Source organism: Delphinus delphis, chromosome 8 (genome assembly GCF_949987515.2).
Source record: "Delphinus delphis chromosome 8, mDelDel1.2, whole genome shotgun sequence".
NCBI classification, from domain to species: domain Eukaryota; kingdom Metazoa; phylum Chordata; class Mammalia; order Artiodactyla; family Delphinidae; genus Delphinus; species Delphinus delphis.
In genome coordinates, this window is record NC_082690.1 from 103,814,085 (window position 1) to 103,828,285 (window position 14,201).

The window sequence follows — 14,201 nt, forward strand, 5'->3', positions numbered from 1 at the left end:
GGCTGGGCTTCAGGACCCGGGGAGCGACTCCCGAGAGTGGGGTACGTCGCAGAGCATGCCGGGGGTTGTAGTCGGGGACCTTCCGCCGCATCGCCCACCAACCGAGCTCCCGGGAGCCTCAGGCGGGGGCCACAGCTCAACCGCCTCGCGCAAGCGGCCCTGCCTGGAGAGGAGGCTGGCTCCACCTTTTTTGAGCTTCGGAGTTTCCTAGAGCAACGACAAGGGGGAGGGAGACTTCGCAGTTACCCTGGAGACGCGCTCCCGCCCGCCCCTAGCTGCGGGATGCCCTAGATGTCCTTATTAGGACATGAGGCTAGAGGGGGCGGGGCCAAACCGAACGCCCGCTGGAGGCTCCTTATAAGGCAGCGTCGGGCGGGAGGCGGGAGTGTGGAGCAGGCTGGGGGGGTGAGGGATCGAGGCGGGGCGGAGTTTGAAGGGGCGGGCCTGGAAGCTCTGGCGCCCGCCTCTCCGCTCCAGTAAGGCCTCAGATCCGCACCTCGCCACTTCCGGTGTAGCAGATGAGGGCTGCTCTAATTTGCTGGCGAGACTCTCGTGCTCAACTGGGACCCCTCTGCATAGTTCCCATCTTAACCTCCCTGAGGGTCCCCCACCTCCAATGAGTCTCAAAAACGATGAAGTGGGGCTTCCCTGGTGGCGCAGTTCTTGAGAATCTGCCTGCCAATGCTGGGGACAAGGGTTCGAGCCCTGGTCTGGGAAGATCCCACGTGCCGCGGAGCAACTGGGCCCGTGAGCCACAACTACTGAGCCTGCGCGTCTGGAGCCTGTGCTCCGCAACGAGAGGCCGCGACAGTGAGAGGCCCGCGCACCGCGATGAAGAGTGGCCCTCGCTCGCCGCAACTAGAGAAAGCCCTCGCACAGAAACGAAGACCCAACACAGACCCAAAAATTAATAAATAAATAATTTTTAAAAAAAACAAAAACGATGAAGTGTTTTCCCCTTGTCCGGGCTTCTTACTCCCAGGCTGCTACCCCGATTCCAACAACGCTACCACTTCAGCCCCTCCCACATATTCCGATGTCCAGTACCTCCTATTTGTTCCCTCTCTGCTTGTCCTCTGTCCCCCTCTCCCCGTCCTGCAAGCTTTGGCCTTCCCTGCGTGTCCCCGACTTCGCGCCCCTCCCCCATGGAGGCCCCAGCTCGGGATCACCATTTCCTCGGAGGGTCTTTCAGCTGCTCTCGCGTTACCTTCGTGTCCTCATTCCCTGTACCCATTCCTAATGTCCCTCCGACGAAACTACCTGCAACCCATTTGTTCCCCCACCCCCCCGGACTCTTCATAAGCCCAGTCTCTATACCGTCCTCCGCTAGAGCGCGCCCGAAACTGACAGCCTTAGGTTACTCGGTATGCACCGCCGCAACCAGACCTCCCAGCCACAGGGCGGCGCTGTCCACCTTCCTCTCTCCCGCACAAAGAGGACCCCCACCCCTCCACCCCCGCTCTCGAATCTGGGGTGGGAGGAAGGGGCGGGTCAAGGCCTGGGGCGGGCGGGGCGCGTCCGAAAGGCTCGTCCTGTCCCGGGGCGGCGGGAAGGCGAGAAGCGGTAGAGACTGTGCTTGGCACCGACCACTTAGAGTAGTACAGGGGCGGGGAGGGCAGCAGAAATCAGTCCTCTTGGTTAGTTCCCCGCATGGGACCACGTGATTGGAGAGGTCCTGCCCTCCTCCGCCGGAACCAGGTGTTCGAATCCCGTCTCCAGAACTAGCGGCATTTCAGTCCTGCCGGCGTGAGGGCTGGGGCTCACGCCCTGGGGCTCATGGCAGCGCCGGTCCGCCTGGGCCGGAAACGACCGCTGCCCGTTTGCGCCAACCCGCTCTTCGTACGCTGGCTGACCGAGTGGCGGGACGAGGCAGTCAGCAGAGGGCGCCGCACGCAATTCGTGTTTCAGAAGGTGGGTTCTGGCCGGGCCTGATGGGGGACAGGTGCTGGCCGGGCCAGACAGCCAGGTCCACCCTGACCCGGTACTGTACCCCTACTCCGCCAGGCACTGCGCTCCCTACGGCGGTACCCACTGCCCCTGCACAGCGGCAAGGAAGCTAAGATCCTACAGCACTTCGGAGACGGGCTCTGCCGGATGCTGGACCGGCGGCTGCAGCAGCACAAGGCATCAGGTGGTGAACGCTGGGAGCAGGGGTCTGTGGTCCCCTGAGCCTCCCTCAGATGCAGCTTCTGTAACCACCTGGGATACTTTGGCTTCAGGCTCCCTGCTCCTGTCCAAGTTGCTGTTTGACGTCGGGCTAGTGGTTGACTTTTTCAGAACCTCACCGCTCTCACCAACCACTTGAGCTGGCCGCGTCACAGACCATCCTACCTGCTGGATTCCAGGGTCCAGGGTTGACTCTCTTCTACTCCCGCAGGTGACCACGCCCCATGTTCACCACCTGGAGCGAAGAGTCCAGCCCGGGAAAGGCCTGCCAAAGTCCAGGATCCTTACATGCCAGTGAGGAGAGGGCAGGGGGGTAGAAGGGAAAGCGGGAGCACCAGGAGTAAGATTTTCTGGCTTGGGGGACTTAGCTGGGCTGGGTCCAAATCCCACCAGTGACACCTGGCTCTGGACAAATGACTTATTCTGTCTGATGCTTAATTTTCTTATCTGTAGGTGTAGATAGTGAGTTATAATAGAGTCAGTTGAGAGAATTCCATGATCAAGCTATTTAGGGGGCCAAACCCAGTAAGTTATGGGATTTGCTGTTGAGTCTTCTTGTCTTACCTTCTCTGTCCTGTGCTAGAACTGAGGCTGGGCCAGGCCGATTACACCCCTACCCCACCCCCCACCCCCTGAAACTGTCCACCGTCTCATCCCAAGTTTGCAGGAGATCATACTATCACATGGCCTATTTTACAGATACAGAAGCTAGAGAGGCAGCTGAGTAATTTGCTCAGGGCCGTTTAGTCTGCTGAGATAGAACCTGAACCTCAGCTTTGCCAGGGATTGCGTCTGCAACAGCTGGCTGGCTTTTGGCTTCAAAGGCCCCCTGTACCTTTCAGGGTCCAACCCAGCTCAAAGCAGGAGGCTCTGGCAAGTATTGGCCAGCTCGGCACTCGGGAGCTCGAGCAGTACTGCTGCTGCTGTACCGGGAACACCTGGTGAGCGCCTGACCAAATCGGGAGTCCGGGGAACTGAGGCCACGGGCCTGCGGCTCCTGGGGCAGGCTGCTCGGGCGCTGAACCTAAGTTGGTTACATTTCTGCCTTGGTTACAGAATCCTAGCAGCCACGGCTTCCTAACCAAGGATGAGCTGCTGCAGAGGTGTGCCCAGAAGGCTCCAAGGGTGAGCACTGAGAGGGGGAAGGAGGGAGCCAAGTGGCTCTGGATCTGACCCTGAGCCCACCACAGGCTGCCCTTCTTGGGAGCAAGCAGCGGGGTGAGACAAGGGGGTGGGCAGGTGGTAGCCCTGGGAGCTCTCTAAGGGTCTCCTCCCGTACGAACAGGTGGCCCCTGGAAGTGCTCGGCCCTGGCCAGCCCTCCGCTCCCTCCTCCACAGGAATCTCGTCCTCAGGACGCAGCAGCCAGCTAGGTGGGGAGAACAACGTGAGATGCAGGAGGCAGGGCCGGGGAGTATGCGTGCCGTGCTGAGGTGGCCCTGCAGCCTGATGTGTACTTGTTGCCGACCAGAGGAGTGGCCCTGGGCAGGTCCAGAGGCAGCTGATCTGAGGGGCGAGAACGTGGCTAGCAGGAGGGGTGTTGGGCAGCCACTGGCCTTGTTTGTGAAGTGTCGCCAAGGCTGGTGAGACCAGCCTAGCTGGGGGCAGGCAGGGGAGCCCGCCAAGTATGAGTGAAGAAGGGAGATCTGTGTTCTCTTTTTCCACCCACCAGGTACTCACTGACCCCAGAGGGTCTGGAGCTGGCCCAGAAGCTGTCTGAGTCGGAGGGCCTGAGCTTGCTGAGTGTGGGCAGCGGGCCAGAGGAGCCCCCTGGGGAGGAGCCTGCGGTGCCAGGAGCGGCCTCAGCTGAGCTGTGAGGAGGGGGAGGGGGGAGAACAGGGGAGCAGGAATCGTCCCCAAAATGAGGCCAGGACCCCACCCTGTCTCCATCAGCTCCAGCTGAGCTGTGGCTGCCCCACCTCCTAGGGGTTAGAGGAGCAGCAGCCCGGGCCTTGCACACACCGACTTCCACCCCTTCTCCCCAGTAGTGGCGCCAGCGAAGGGAACGTCCAACAGCCACCGCTGGAGCTGGGGCCTGGAGAGTACAGGGTGCTGTTGTGCGTGGACGTTGGCGAGACCAAGGGGTGAGTGAGGTGGGGGGAGGTGAGGGAGAGGACGCGGCGAGGGCCCTGGCCTGCCCTCCCTCAGGCCTCCCACCGTGCAACTCCAGGGCGGGATCCAGGCCAGAGCTGCTCCGAGAGCTGCAGCGGCTGCACGTGACCCACACGGTGCGCAAGCTGCACGTTGGGGACTTCGTGTGGGTGGCCCAAGAGACCAGTCCCAGGGACCCGGGTAAGGGGTGTGGATGGGCAGGTGGGGGGCAGAGGCAGGGCCTGGAGGGTGAGGGGACGCGAGCCAATGGGACACTTCTTGGCCTCTCGGCAGCACGACCTGGAGAACTAGTCCTGGACCACATCGTGGAACGAAAGCGGCTGGATGACCTGTGCAGCAGCATCATCGACGGCCGCTTCCGGGAGCAAAAGGTTCCTTCACTGGCCTCGCCACCCTCCCTGCCCCGGGCCCACTCAGGGGCACTTCTGGGTGGTATCTAGGCAGAGCTCCCACACCTCCAGCCACACCCCCTCTAGAGCTGCTCCAGGGCAGCCCCGAGATCAGACTCCCCTCGGGCCCCTCCAGGCACACAGTAGGTATGCAGGGTCTCTGGGCAGGGCAGAGGAGCATGTTAGGACCCCTAGGGTGTCCAGCCCCTGCAGCCTGGGGTAAACAAGGCTCACCCCTCCAGGAGTGGAACCGCAGCAGCTATGTGTCAGTGCCGGCTGCTAGGCTGACCCCATAGGCCACGTATAGGCCAAGGGAAGCTTGAAGAATGGGCATCGCTCAGATGGTGGCAGGGCTTTCTGTGCAAGAGTAGCAGCGTGAGCAAAGGTGTGGAGGCCGCTCTGAGGCAGGTGGAGAAGCTAGGGAGGATGAGGAGGCGAACTGGTGGGACCAAGGTCTTGTGACGGTTTTGAGGGTGACTTGATGGACACCTAGCATATGAGCATCCAGGTTTTGACCCACCTCACCCTCCCCAACTGCCTGCCCAGTTCCGGCTGAAGCGCTGCGGCCTGGGCCGTCGAGTATACCTGGTGGAAGAGCATGGCTCAGTGCGTAACCTCAGCCTTCCCGAGGGCACGCTGCTGCAGGCTGTCACCAACACTCAGGTGAGCCGGGAGGGCAGGGCCAGGCTGGCAGGGACCCTGTGGTCTACGGCTCTGCTCGGGAGCCACTCTCTTTCCCTTGGATCGTCTTCTTCAGGTCATCGATGGCTTCTTTGTGAAACGCACAGCAGATATTAAGGAGTCAGCAGCCTACCTGGCCCTGTTGACAAGGGGCCTGCAGAGACTCTACCAGGTGAGCAGGTGCATCCATCCGGCACTGGCCCCTTACTTAGGTCGCGTGTTCCCTCAGGGAAGGCGAGGTGAGTGGGATCCCTGTTTCTCAGGCTGGCCCACTGAGGCCTGGGATGGGGCAAGGCCTGGCTGGGGGTTGTCCCCTAGAGCTCTGGCCTGGCCTCAGTTCCCTCTTCCCTCAGGGCCACACCCTCCACAGTCGCCCCTGGGGAACCCAAGGGGACCCTGAATCAAGGGCTGGGCCCTCCCCAAACCCTCTCTGCTCACTCCTCACCTTCAACGACTTCAACGCCGGAGCCATCAAGAACAAGGTACTGCCTCTGCCCAGCCCCTCCTTACGAGGTCCAGCCCTGGGCCGCTCCTCACATGGTCCTCCCCCGACCCCAGGCCCAGTCTGTGCGGGAGGTGTTTGCCAGGCAGCTGATGCAGGTGCGCGGAGTGAGCGGGGAGAAGGCGGCAGCCCTGGTAGATCAGTACAGCACCCCTGCCAGGTAGGCGGCCACAGAGCCCCTGTCCTCTGCCCCCGCCCACACCGCGTGGACGTCAACTCAGCCAGTGCCTTGCGGGTAGTCTGGCTCTGTGAGGGCTGGACAGACCCAGCTGATACCTGAGGAGTTCACGGAGGTCCGGTGGTGAGGAAGACAGAGCCAGCCAAGACCAGACAGAATCTCAGGCATTGGGAGGAGGGGGAGAGAGACATTCTACAGTTAAGTCCTCTACATACGAACAAGTTCCATTCCAAGAGCACGTTCATGAGTCCGATTTGTTCGTAAGTCTAACAAAGTTAGCTTAAATACCCAACTAACACAGTCAGCTATATACCGCTGCTCTTACGCTTGCTTCTGGACATCCTGGGCTTGAAGTAAAGATACTGTACTCCTGTACTCTGTACAGTACCGTAGAGTAAAGCACAGCCACCTGTGGAGGATGCACGTGAGTGAGCATGTACACCAGACACATGAACTAACTTCCGTGATTGGACATGCGAACATATGTTCATATCTTTGAAAGTTCACAACTTGAAGGTTCGTATGGAGGGGACTTCCTGTACCTGGTGCAGCAGAGAAGGCTTCCTGGAGGAGTGGGCGGGCCATGAAGACTGGGCCAAGAACAGCCATACTTGGGAAACATTTGCAGAAGCATGAAAGGAGGGTGAGCAGGATGGAGCAGGGCCTTGAATGCCAGGTTCAGGAAGTGCGGCCATGGTCCTGACTCCTCTAACCCATGCCAACCTCTTCCGGCCCGCCTCCCGTGACACTGGCCTGAGCCACTCGGGATGGGCCAGCAGTCAGCCATTGCCAAAACTTAGAAACTCATACTCCCCACCCCACCCTCAGCCTGCTGGCCGCCTATGACGCCTGTGCCACGCCGAAGGAAAAGGAAATGCTGCTGAGCACCATCAAGTGCGGACCCCTGCAGAGGTGAGGGCAGGAGACAGAACCTGGAGAGAGTAGGTGGGGTGCGGTTACCCTCACCCAGGCCTGACCCTTACGTGCCTTTCTCTTTGTGCAGGAATCTGGGGCCAGCTCTGAGCAGGACCTTGTCACAGCTTTACTGCAGCCACGGCCCCCTGACCTGAGCTATGCCACAAGACAGAACCCCGCCCCCATCTTCCCAGGCTACGCAGCCTTTTAACCGGGATCTTTGGGCTACAATAAAAATCTTAAGTGTTTGCAGCTTTATGTGTTAGGAGGAGATGCCAGGCCCCAGGGGTCTTGTAAGATATCCAGGTGGGAACTGGGGAGACCATTGGGTCCAGTTTTTAAACTGAGCTCCTCAGGACCCGTGGGGTCCCCTGGCAGGGCACTGAGACTGCCAGGGAGATGAAGTCAGTGAGGCGTTGCAACTTTGAATCTAGTTTATGTCATCAGAGTTCTCTGATCAAATAAAGTTTCCTTTGAGAAGAAGTTCTGTAGCTAGGAAAAGAAAAGTTTATAAAGCGCTGACAGTCCAGTTGCCTCATTTTATGGATTGGAACACTGAGGCTCAGGGAGCGATCGTTTGAGACCAAGCTAGGATGGAAACCCAGGGCCTCCTGGCACTGTCTAGAGCAGGATTGTTCGGGCCACTGCAGAGCAGCCAAGCCCACGTTTCTGGGCTGTGGCCTGGAGTCTGCAGCCTCATTACCTCTTGCCTCCTCAGGGTGATTCTGATGCCCATGGTATATAGGCCAGTTCCAGTCTTGGGGATGCAGCTCCCAGCTCCTGTCAATGGAGCCCTTCATCCTGGACAGAGACACCCCCCGCCTTTAGGTGGACGTGGCCTGCCTCCCATGAGCCTGCCCTTTCCCCACTCTGGGGTTCACTGCAGTGTGACCCACCCACCTCAGCCACCAGGACTCCTTCTTTCTCCCTTTATTGCCTTTCTCTCTCTACCCTTCACAACAGCGTCTTCCCTTTTTAGCAGAACACAGTCATCCCTGAGCCCCAGGCTCCTCGGCTACAGGGAACCTCCCCCTCCCTGAGAGCTCCCCCGCCCACTCCTCAGAAGGTGTAGGCCCCCACGAAGACGGTGAGTCTCAGTACAGAGCTGGCCCGGTAGCTCATGAGGGAGTTCATGGTGACCATCTCGAGGTCCAGCACGTACTCCCGGGGGCCTGTCACAGGGCGCGCGAGGACCAGCATGGCGCTGACATTGTTGATTTGCTGCAGGGTACAGTGGGTGGGGGGACATGTAGATCGCGTCAACCTACGCAGCAGGACCCTACTCCGCCATCACCTCCCTGCCCTGAGTCTGGTATCCACGACCAGTTGGCTGTGAAGTGGAGAGAGCCCTGGTCAGCCTGGGACCCCAGGCGCTCATCCAGACCTGTGACTCCCTCGACATCTGCACCCGGGCTCCTGCCCTCAGAAACATCCCACTGGTGCTCTTCCCACCCTTTCCAGCTAGTTCTTCTTTTGTCTAACCACGGTCAACTGATTCAGGACCAGGTGTGAGACTTGGGAGCAGTGGGGCCTTTGGTGACCTGGAGCAGGCAGACTCCCCTTCAAAGCACTCAATTCCAGAAAGAGAAAACCAGCACTGGTACCAGACAAACCCTTAACACCTCTCTCACTGTGTCACATCCAGACCCTGCCCTCCTCCCACCTCCACCAGCAGAGAGCTGGATTCTCAGACCCCAGGCCCCTGTGCCAACCCCTGCTGCCTCTGTCTCCAAGATCCAGCTCCACTTGTTTGCCCTTCCCAGACTCTGCTGTGTCTGTTACCTCCAGCATCTCATGCTAGTCCTTTGTCCTAAGGGTGAAGCAGTTGAAGCCAGATACGCAGACCAGCACAGGGACTCAAACCCCAGTGTCTGAGTGCCTTGCTAGAATTGTATTTAACAATCTGTAGTTTGTACCAAGGGAATTTATAACACTTCTACCTTGCTACAGAAATTCTGACCCCTGTGGGGAGGGACACAGAGAAGAGGCGGGGCATGGTGGCATAGTTGCGTCTCCCACTTAAGGTTTCCTGGAATTCAGTTTTGGATTATGCAAGTCAGTTGAGGGATGGGGTTAAGGGAAAGCCTTACCCTAATGTAGAAGTCTCCCTGCGAGTTTCCAGCACGGATCTGAAAAGCATTGTAGGCGCCAGGGTAGACGGAGGTCGCTTGGATTTGGAACACGTCGGCTGGTACGCTCCGCTCCGAGGTGATGCTCATGTAGCGGTGCACGATGGACGAGGGCTGCTCCCGGCACAGGGGGTTGGAAGCCGGACAGAGGCAGCGACTGGAGACCCCGAGATGGGAACACGAATGAGGTCATAGCCCATCCTCCAAATCTGGCCCACCCCCAGAATTAGGGATCCCAAAAGGATCCTCCCACTCCTGCTGTAACAGCATGTGTGGTTTAGTTGGACTACAACTCCCATCGGCCCTCAGAGCACTCGGCAGCCCGAACAGGCGCCAGTCAGCCGCAGAGCCCTCTGGGAGTTGTAGTTTCTGCTATGGCCTGGTGTCGAGTTGACTCACTTGTCCGACACCTGGACATAGGGCTCCACGCAGCGGTTGGTGTCCACGCAGCGGTAGCCCCCGTGGAAGTTGACACACGTTTGGGCCTCAGAGCACTGGTGCGCACCCGACTCACACTCGTCAATGTCTGTGCCGGGGGAGAGGGGCTTGGAACCCGGATACCAGGCCACCAGCCCCTGACACCACCCTGCCCGCTGCACCGGGGCAACCTGTACCTTGGCACAGGCGCGTGGCCAGCAACTGGTAGCCCTGCGGGCAGTGGCAGGAGAAGCGGCCTGGCTCGTTGACACAGCGGTACTGGCAGAGGTAACTGGAGTAGCTGCACTCATCGATATCTGAGGGGGGAGGGGGAGGGGGGCGGGGCTGAGGACTGGGCTGCCGCAGTCCTCCAGCTCAGCCCCACACATGCTCATCTCATCGACTGAGCCTGGCCCCAGGTTAGGCTCAGTGTAGAAAGAAGCAGAAGAGACAGGCCCTGCGGAACTCAGCAGCGGACAGAGGGTTCAAGAAAGAACTGCCCAGGGGACTTTCCTGGCGGTCCAGTGGTTAAGACTCCGCGCTTCCACTGCAGGGGGCATAGGTTCCATCCCTGGTCCGGGAACTAAGATCCCAGAAGCCACATGGCAAAAAAAAAAAAAAAGAAAGGCCTGCCCAGCTCACAGATCTGTCTTTGCCCCAGGACTATAAGGTGATACTAAATGAGAGCACTGGGAATCTAGAGGTTTGGCTTTATATCCTACTGACTGAGTTTGGGGAACCTAAGTTTTCCTGTCAATAAAATCAGTGGCTTAGACTGATGAGCCCTCGAGGCATCCCAGCCTGCTCTGGGTTTCAGTACTTTGCCCGAATCCTGCAACCTACAATCCGCCCAATTACAGTCACCTCCTGCCAACTGCGAGCAGCAGAGGCAGGAGCCAGGTTTTCTCCTCTGTGCCCCTTATGCTGCCCGGCACCTAGCCAGGTACCAATGCGGCCTTCCTCGCCAGCAAAGCACACAGCATAACAGAAACAGGGCACGTGGCCGGTTGACATGGAGTGAGATAGAGCCCTGGCCCCATTGGGCAAGTCACTCAATCTCTCTTCACTGAAGTATTTTATCTTATTTTTTGTAATCCTCCCAACAAAACTTGAGGGAAGTATTATGTCAATTTGCAGAGGAGGAAAAACTGCTATTTATCTCATAGGATTGTTGGCAGGATTAAATAAGGCCAAATATGTAAGGAAAGCATACTGCACAGGGCAGTTTCTCAATAAATGCTAATTCACTTTAAAGCGTTGCTGCTTGGGACTTGAAAAAGTCTGTCGTCGTTTTCTCACTTAATTCTCAAGACAACCTATTCTACAGAAGAATAAATGGACTCAGAGAGAAGAGTGACTTGCCCTGGTCCAGGATTCGCACGCACATCAGCCTGATTCCCAGGGAGGGGGGCACCTACATCTTCGTTCAGTCTCCCTACTGAGCTTCGGTGGGGATCTGACTGCTCCCCTCTGTGCCTTCCCCACCAGGTGGGCAGCTCTGTAGGTGCCCAGCCACCAGCTGGGGTGGAGTACCAGGAGGCACATGGGTGCAGGATGGACGGGACGTGGAGGCATCAAGGGGAGGGCTGTGTGGCAGGAGGTGCAGCATGACACAGGGCCTGGGGGACCAGTGGAGGGACACGCGGCAGGGGTGGAGCTCTCACCACTGCAGGAGAAGCCATCCCGGTGCAGCTCATAGCCCTGGTGGCAGCGACACAGGAAGGTCCCATAGGAGTTGAAGCAGCGCTGCTCACACGGAGCCCCCATGTCACATTCGTTCACATCTGGGGGTGCCAGGAAGAGGGGGAGGGGTGAAAGCCGAGGAGCAGCCCAGAGCCCCCGCTGCCCCTGGGCTGGTCAGGAAGGGAGCTCCCCCCCCACACACCACCCTGCGCAGGACCCAGGAGCCTGGCCCAGCCCGGCCTCACCCACGCAGGAGCGGTTGTTGGGCCCCAGCTGGAAGCCCGGCTCGCACTGGCATCGAAAGGAACCAGGCAAGTTCACGCAGCGGTGCTGGCAGTAGCGGTAGCGGCACTCATCTATATCTGGGATGGAGGCAGGGGGAGGACAGCAGAGGGCAAATGTCAGGTGCGGCCCAGGCCAGCTGGGACTCATCACCCATAGTCTTGCTTGTGTCTGGGCTGGGCCAGATCATCCAGGACTCACACATACATGCACACAGTCCTGTGTCTGGGGACAGTAAGGCAGAGGTGGCAGGGGACTGGGGTGAAACCTGGGGGTGGGTTGGAATGGGGATCAGGTGCTAGAGTGAGAGCCAGGTCATGGGCAAGAGCAGGGACTAGAAAGGCCGCTCCCCAGACTCACCCACACACTCGGGCCCGATCTTGCGGTAGCCGTCGGGGCAAGTACACTGGTAGGAGCCAGGCAGGTTATGGCACTCCTGGCTGGGGCGGCAGTCGTGCAGGGCCTGGGCACACTCGTCCACGTCTGCAGGAGACACCACTCAGCCCCCGCCTGGCAGCCCATGCACCACCCGACACGACAGACACCTCAGTATGGGAGCACACAGGTCAGGTACCACTTACATGGATGTGTGGGTGACTGATGCACCCACAACGGGAACATGTGGACCCGCCCAACAGCACAAATAAGAGTTTACCAGCTTGGAGCCAATGAGAACGGCACCCCTACGCTGGGAGACCTCATGCCAGGGAAGCATAGGATAAGGCCCTGCCCATACTCCCAGGAGCACAGATTCCAGGGCCTTCCTCCAAGGTCCGAGGCACCCACGGGTGGGGTGCAGACCAGGAAGGGGCAGGGGCAGAGGCTGAGAGGCAGAGCTCTTGCAGTACGTCTGCAGCAGTCAAGGCGAGGGTCCCAGAGGCTGGCTGGGCAGTGTAACAGGAGCTGGGGCCCCCTGCGGCAGGCCCCACGCAAAGTGAGGGTCTGGACAAGGGTCTGGATGTTATCCTAGTGGCCCTGAGGAGGCTCTTGAGCAAGGGAGGAACATGAGGTGTAAGTTTTTAAGATGCAGTGAGAGACGCTCGGTAGAAGGGTTGGAAGCCTCAGTGCCAGGGTGACCCTTACTCACCCGTGCAGCTCTCTTGCTCATCGGGCTCATAGCCCGGGAGGCAGGGGTTGGGGTGCTCAGCAGGGGGCACTGGTGGTGGTGGTCCCTCGCCATGCAGGTCACTGATGACAGCAGCAGAGCGGGGCAGGCACAAGTAGCCCCCATAGTGGTTGATACATTTCATTTCCCCCTTGCAGGCCTCCGGGATGGTCAGGCACTCATTGACATCTGCGGAGAGGGGCCTGCTGGGCACAGCCAGTCTCCTGGGCCGGCCGTGGAGGGGGTGGGAGGCAGGAGCCCATCTCAGCCTTCTCTAAGCTGAGTGACCCGGGCAGGGCCTTCCCTCTCTACTCAAGAAGCTAAGGCTGCCTGCCCAGGACCCCTTCCCAGGGCTGCCAGGGCTGATGGTGGAGCAGTTGTTCCTATAGTCACCCCCATTTTCTTGCCCCCAAGAGGGTCTCTGTCCCTCCCCAAAGCCCTGGCCCTGACTCAGCCTAACAGTGATGTGCAGGCCTCCTTACCCACCCCCGCAGGCACTGCTCTCCTGGAGCCGTGATAGGACAAAGCTGGATAGGACAGTGATTAGAGGAGGTATCCAGGACAGCGCCCTGTTGCTCTCTAGACTCCTGAGGGGGTGGGGAGGGGGGCGGGCAGGGTGTCCTGGGTTTCTCTGAGAGGGAGGGGCCTGGATGGTTTCTCCACCCCTAGCCGAGCTGGCCCCCTGAGAATCAGAGCTGGCCACGGCCAGGCAGAGCTGGGCAGGAGACAGAGCAGCTCTTGGAGGTGGGGTTGCAATCCCCTTCCCGGTTCTCGGGGGTGAGTCAGTCCCCCAAGCATCCTCACCCCGGCAGTGCTGGCTGTCAGGGTCCCACTCATAGCCGTCTGTGCATTCCTACAAGGGGACCAGAGGTGGCCAGTGGTCACCCCTGGCCGCCTCTAGCTGACCAGGCCAAGACCAGGGCCCAAGCCTGGCCACCCTCCCCGCCTGCTCCAAACAATGGCCCCAGCTGCTCCACCAACCAGGGGAGGGGAGAATCTTCCCCAGCAGCAGCCACCCCAGGATCCTGGTCTCTGTGTCCCTGCCCTGCTCAGCCCAGCCCAGGCCAGTGACCCCACTGTCCCCACCGTGTAGCTGTCGGGCTCCTCAGAATCCTGGGGAGACGCTGCCCCCAACAGCAACAGCAGCAGCGCCCAGAGCAGTAGAGACGCCGGGAGGCAGGAGGCGAAGGGGAGCATCCTGGGGCTGGGGGATGGTGGGCGGGGGTCAGGGCGCCTCTGCCGCAGCAGCCCGCATTCCCGGTACCAGGACTCAGAGCCGTGGCCCCGGTCGCCTCCTGCCCGGAACCGTGCTTGGGGCACCGGAGCCTCCCAGGGCCGAGGGCCGACTCCTCACGCAGGCCGGGGTTCAGGGCCCACCCGCCCGGGGCCGCCCCGCCCCCGCCCGGTCCCCCAGCGGCTCCGGCCGAGGAGCGCGGGCCTCTCGGCTCCTTGCTGACGCGACTCGGCCGAGACTCTGGCTCGCGCCCTCCCCCCATGGACGGCCACTCACTTGGGCCCGCGACGGCCCCGCGGCCCGCGGCTCCGGCGGCTCGGCTGGCTTCGGCACTGCCTGCGGCAGACGGACAGGCGGACGGCGCAGCTCCCTGGACGCGCGGCCCCAGGAAGCGCCCCCCGCCCGCCCGC

The 14,201-nt window shown here is 60.3% G+C and overlaps 2 protein-coding genes across 7 annotated transcripts; one reads left to right on the forward strand and one right to left on the reverse strand.

Moving 5' to 3' along the window:
- Window positions 1–1,526: 1,526 nt before the first annotated feature.
- Window positions 1,527–7,189, forward strand: MUS81 (MUS81 structure-specific endonuclease subunit). Of its 6 annotated transcripts, none has more exons than XM_060019274.1 (16): window positions 1,527–1,911; window positions 2,005–2,131; window positions 2,378–2,460; window positions 3,009–3,107; window positions 3,223–3,291; window positions 3,452–3,537; window positions 3,837–3,977; window positions 4,150–4,248; window positions 4,335–4,456; window positions 4,550–4,647; window positions 5,212–5,328; window positions 5,423–5,518; window positions 5,700–5,828; window positions 5,905–6,008; window positions 6,855–6,938; window positions 7,030–7,189. In XM_060019274.1, the coding sequence occupies exons 1-16, from the start codon at window positions 1,777–1,779 to the stop codon at window positions 7,094–7,096; spliced, it is 1,656 nt and encodes a 551-aa protein (XP_059875257.1). In that variant the 5' UTR covers window positions 1,527–1,776; the 3' UTR covers window positions 7,097–7,189. The 6 variants fall into 6 exon arrangements, 5 of the variants coding, with proteins under 5 accessions (XP_059875257.1, XP_059875259.1, XP_059875258.1 ...); XM_060019276.1 differs by having other exon boundaries at window positions 4,347–4,456; XM_060019275.1 differs by having other exon boundaries at window positions 4,153–4,248.
- A 40-nt stretch (window positions 7,190–7,229) lies between these two features.
- EFEMP2 (EGF containing fibulin extracellular matrix protein 2) lies at window positions 7,230–14,201 on the reverse strand. The gene is made up of 11 exons (XM_060019280.2): window positions 14,068–14,201; window positions 13,644–13,761; window positions 13,362–13,410; window positions 12,540–12,746; window positions 11,813–11,935; window positions 11,416–11,532; window positions 11,152–11,271; window positions 9,685–9,804; window positions 9,470–9,596; window positions 9,032–9,227; window positions 7,230–8,162 (listed from the first exon to the last, which is right to left on the reverse strand). The coding sequence occupies exons 2-11, from the start codon at window positions 13,752–13,754 to the stop codon at window positions 8,001–8,003; spliced, it is 1,332 nt and encodes a 443-aa protein (XP_059875263.1). The 5' UTR covers window positions 13,755–13,761; window positions 14,068–14,201; the 3' UTR covers window positions 7,230–8,000.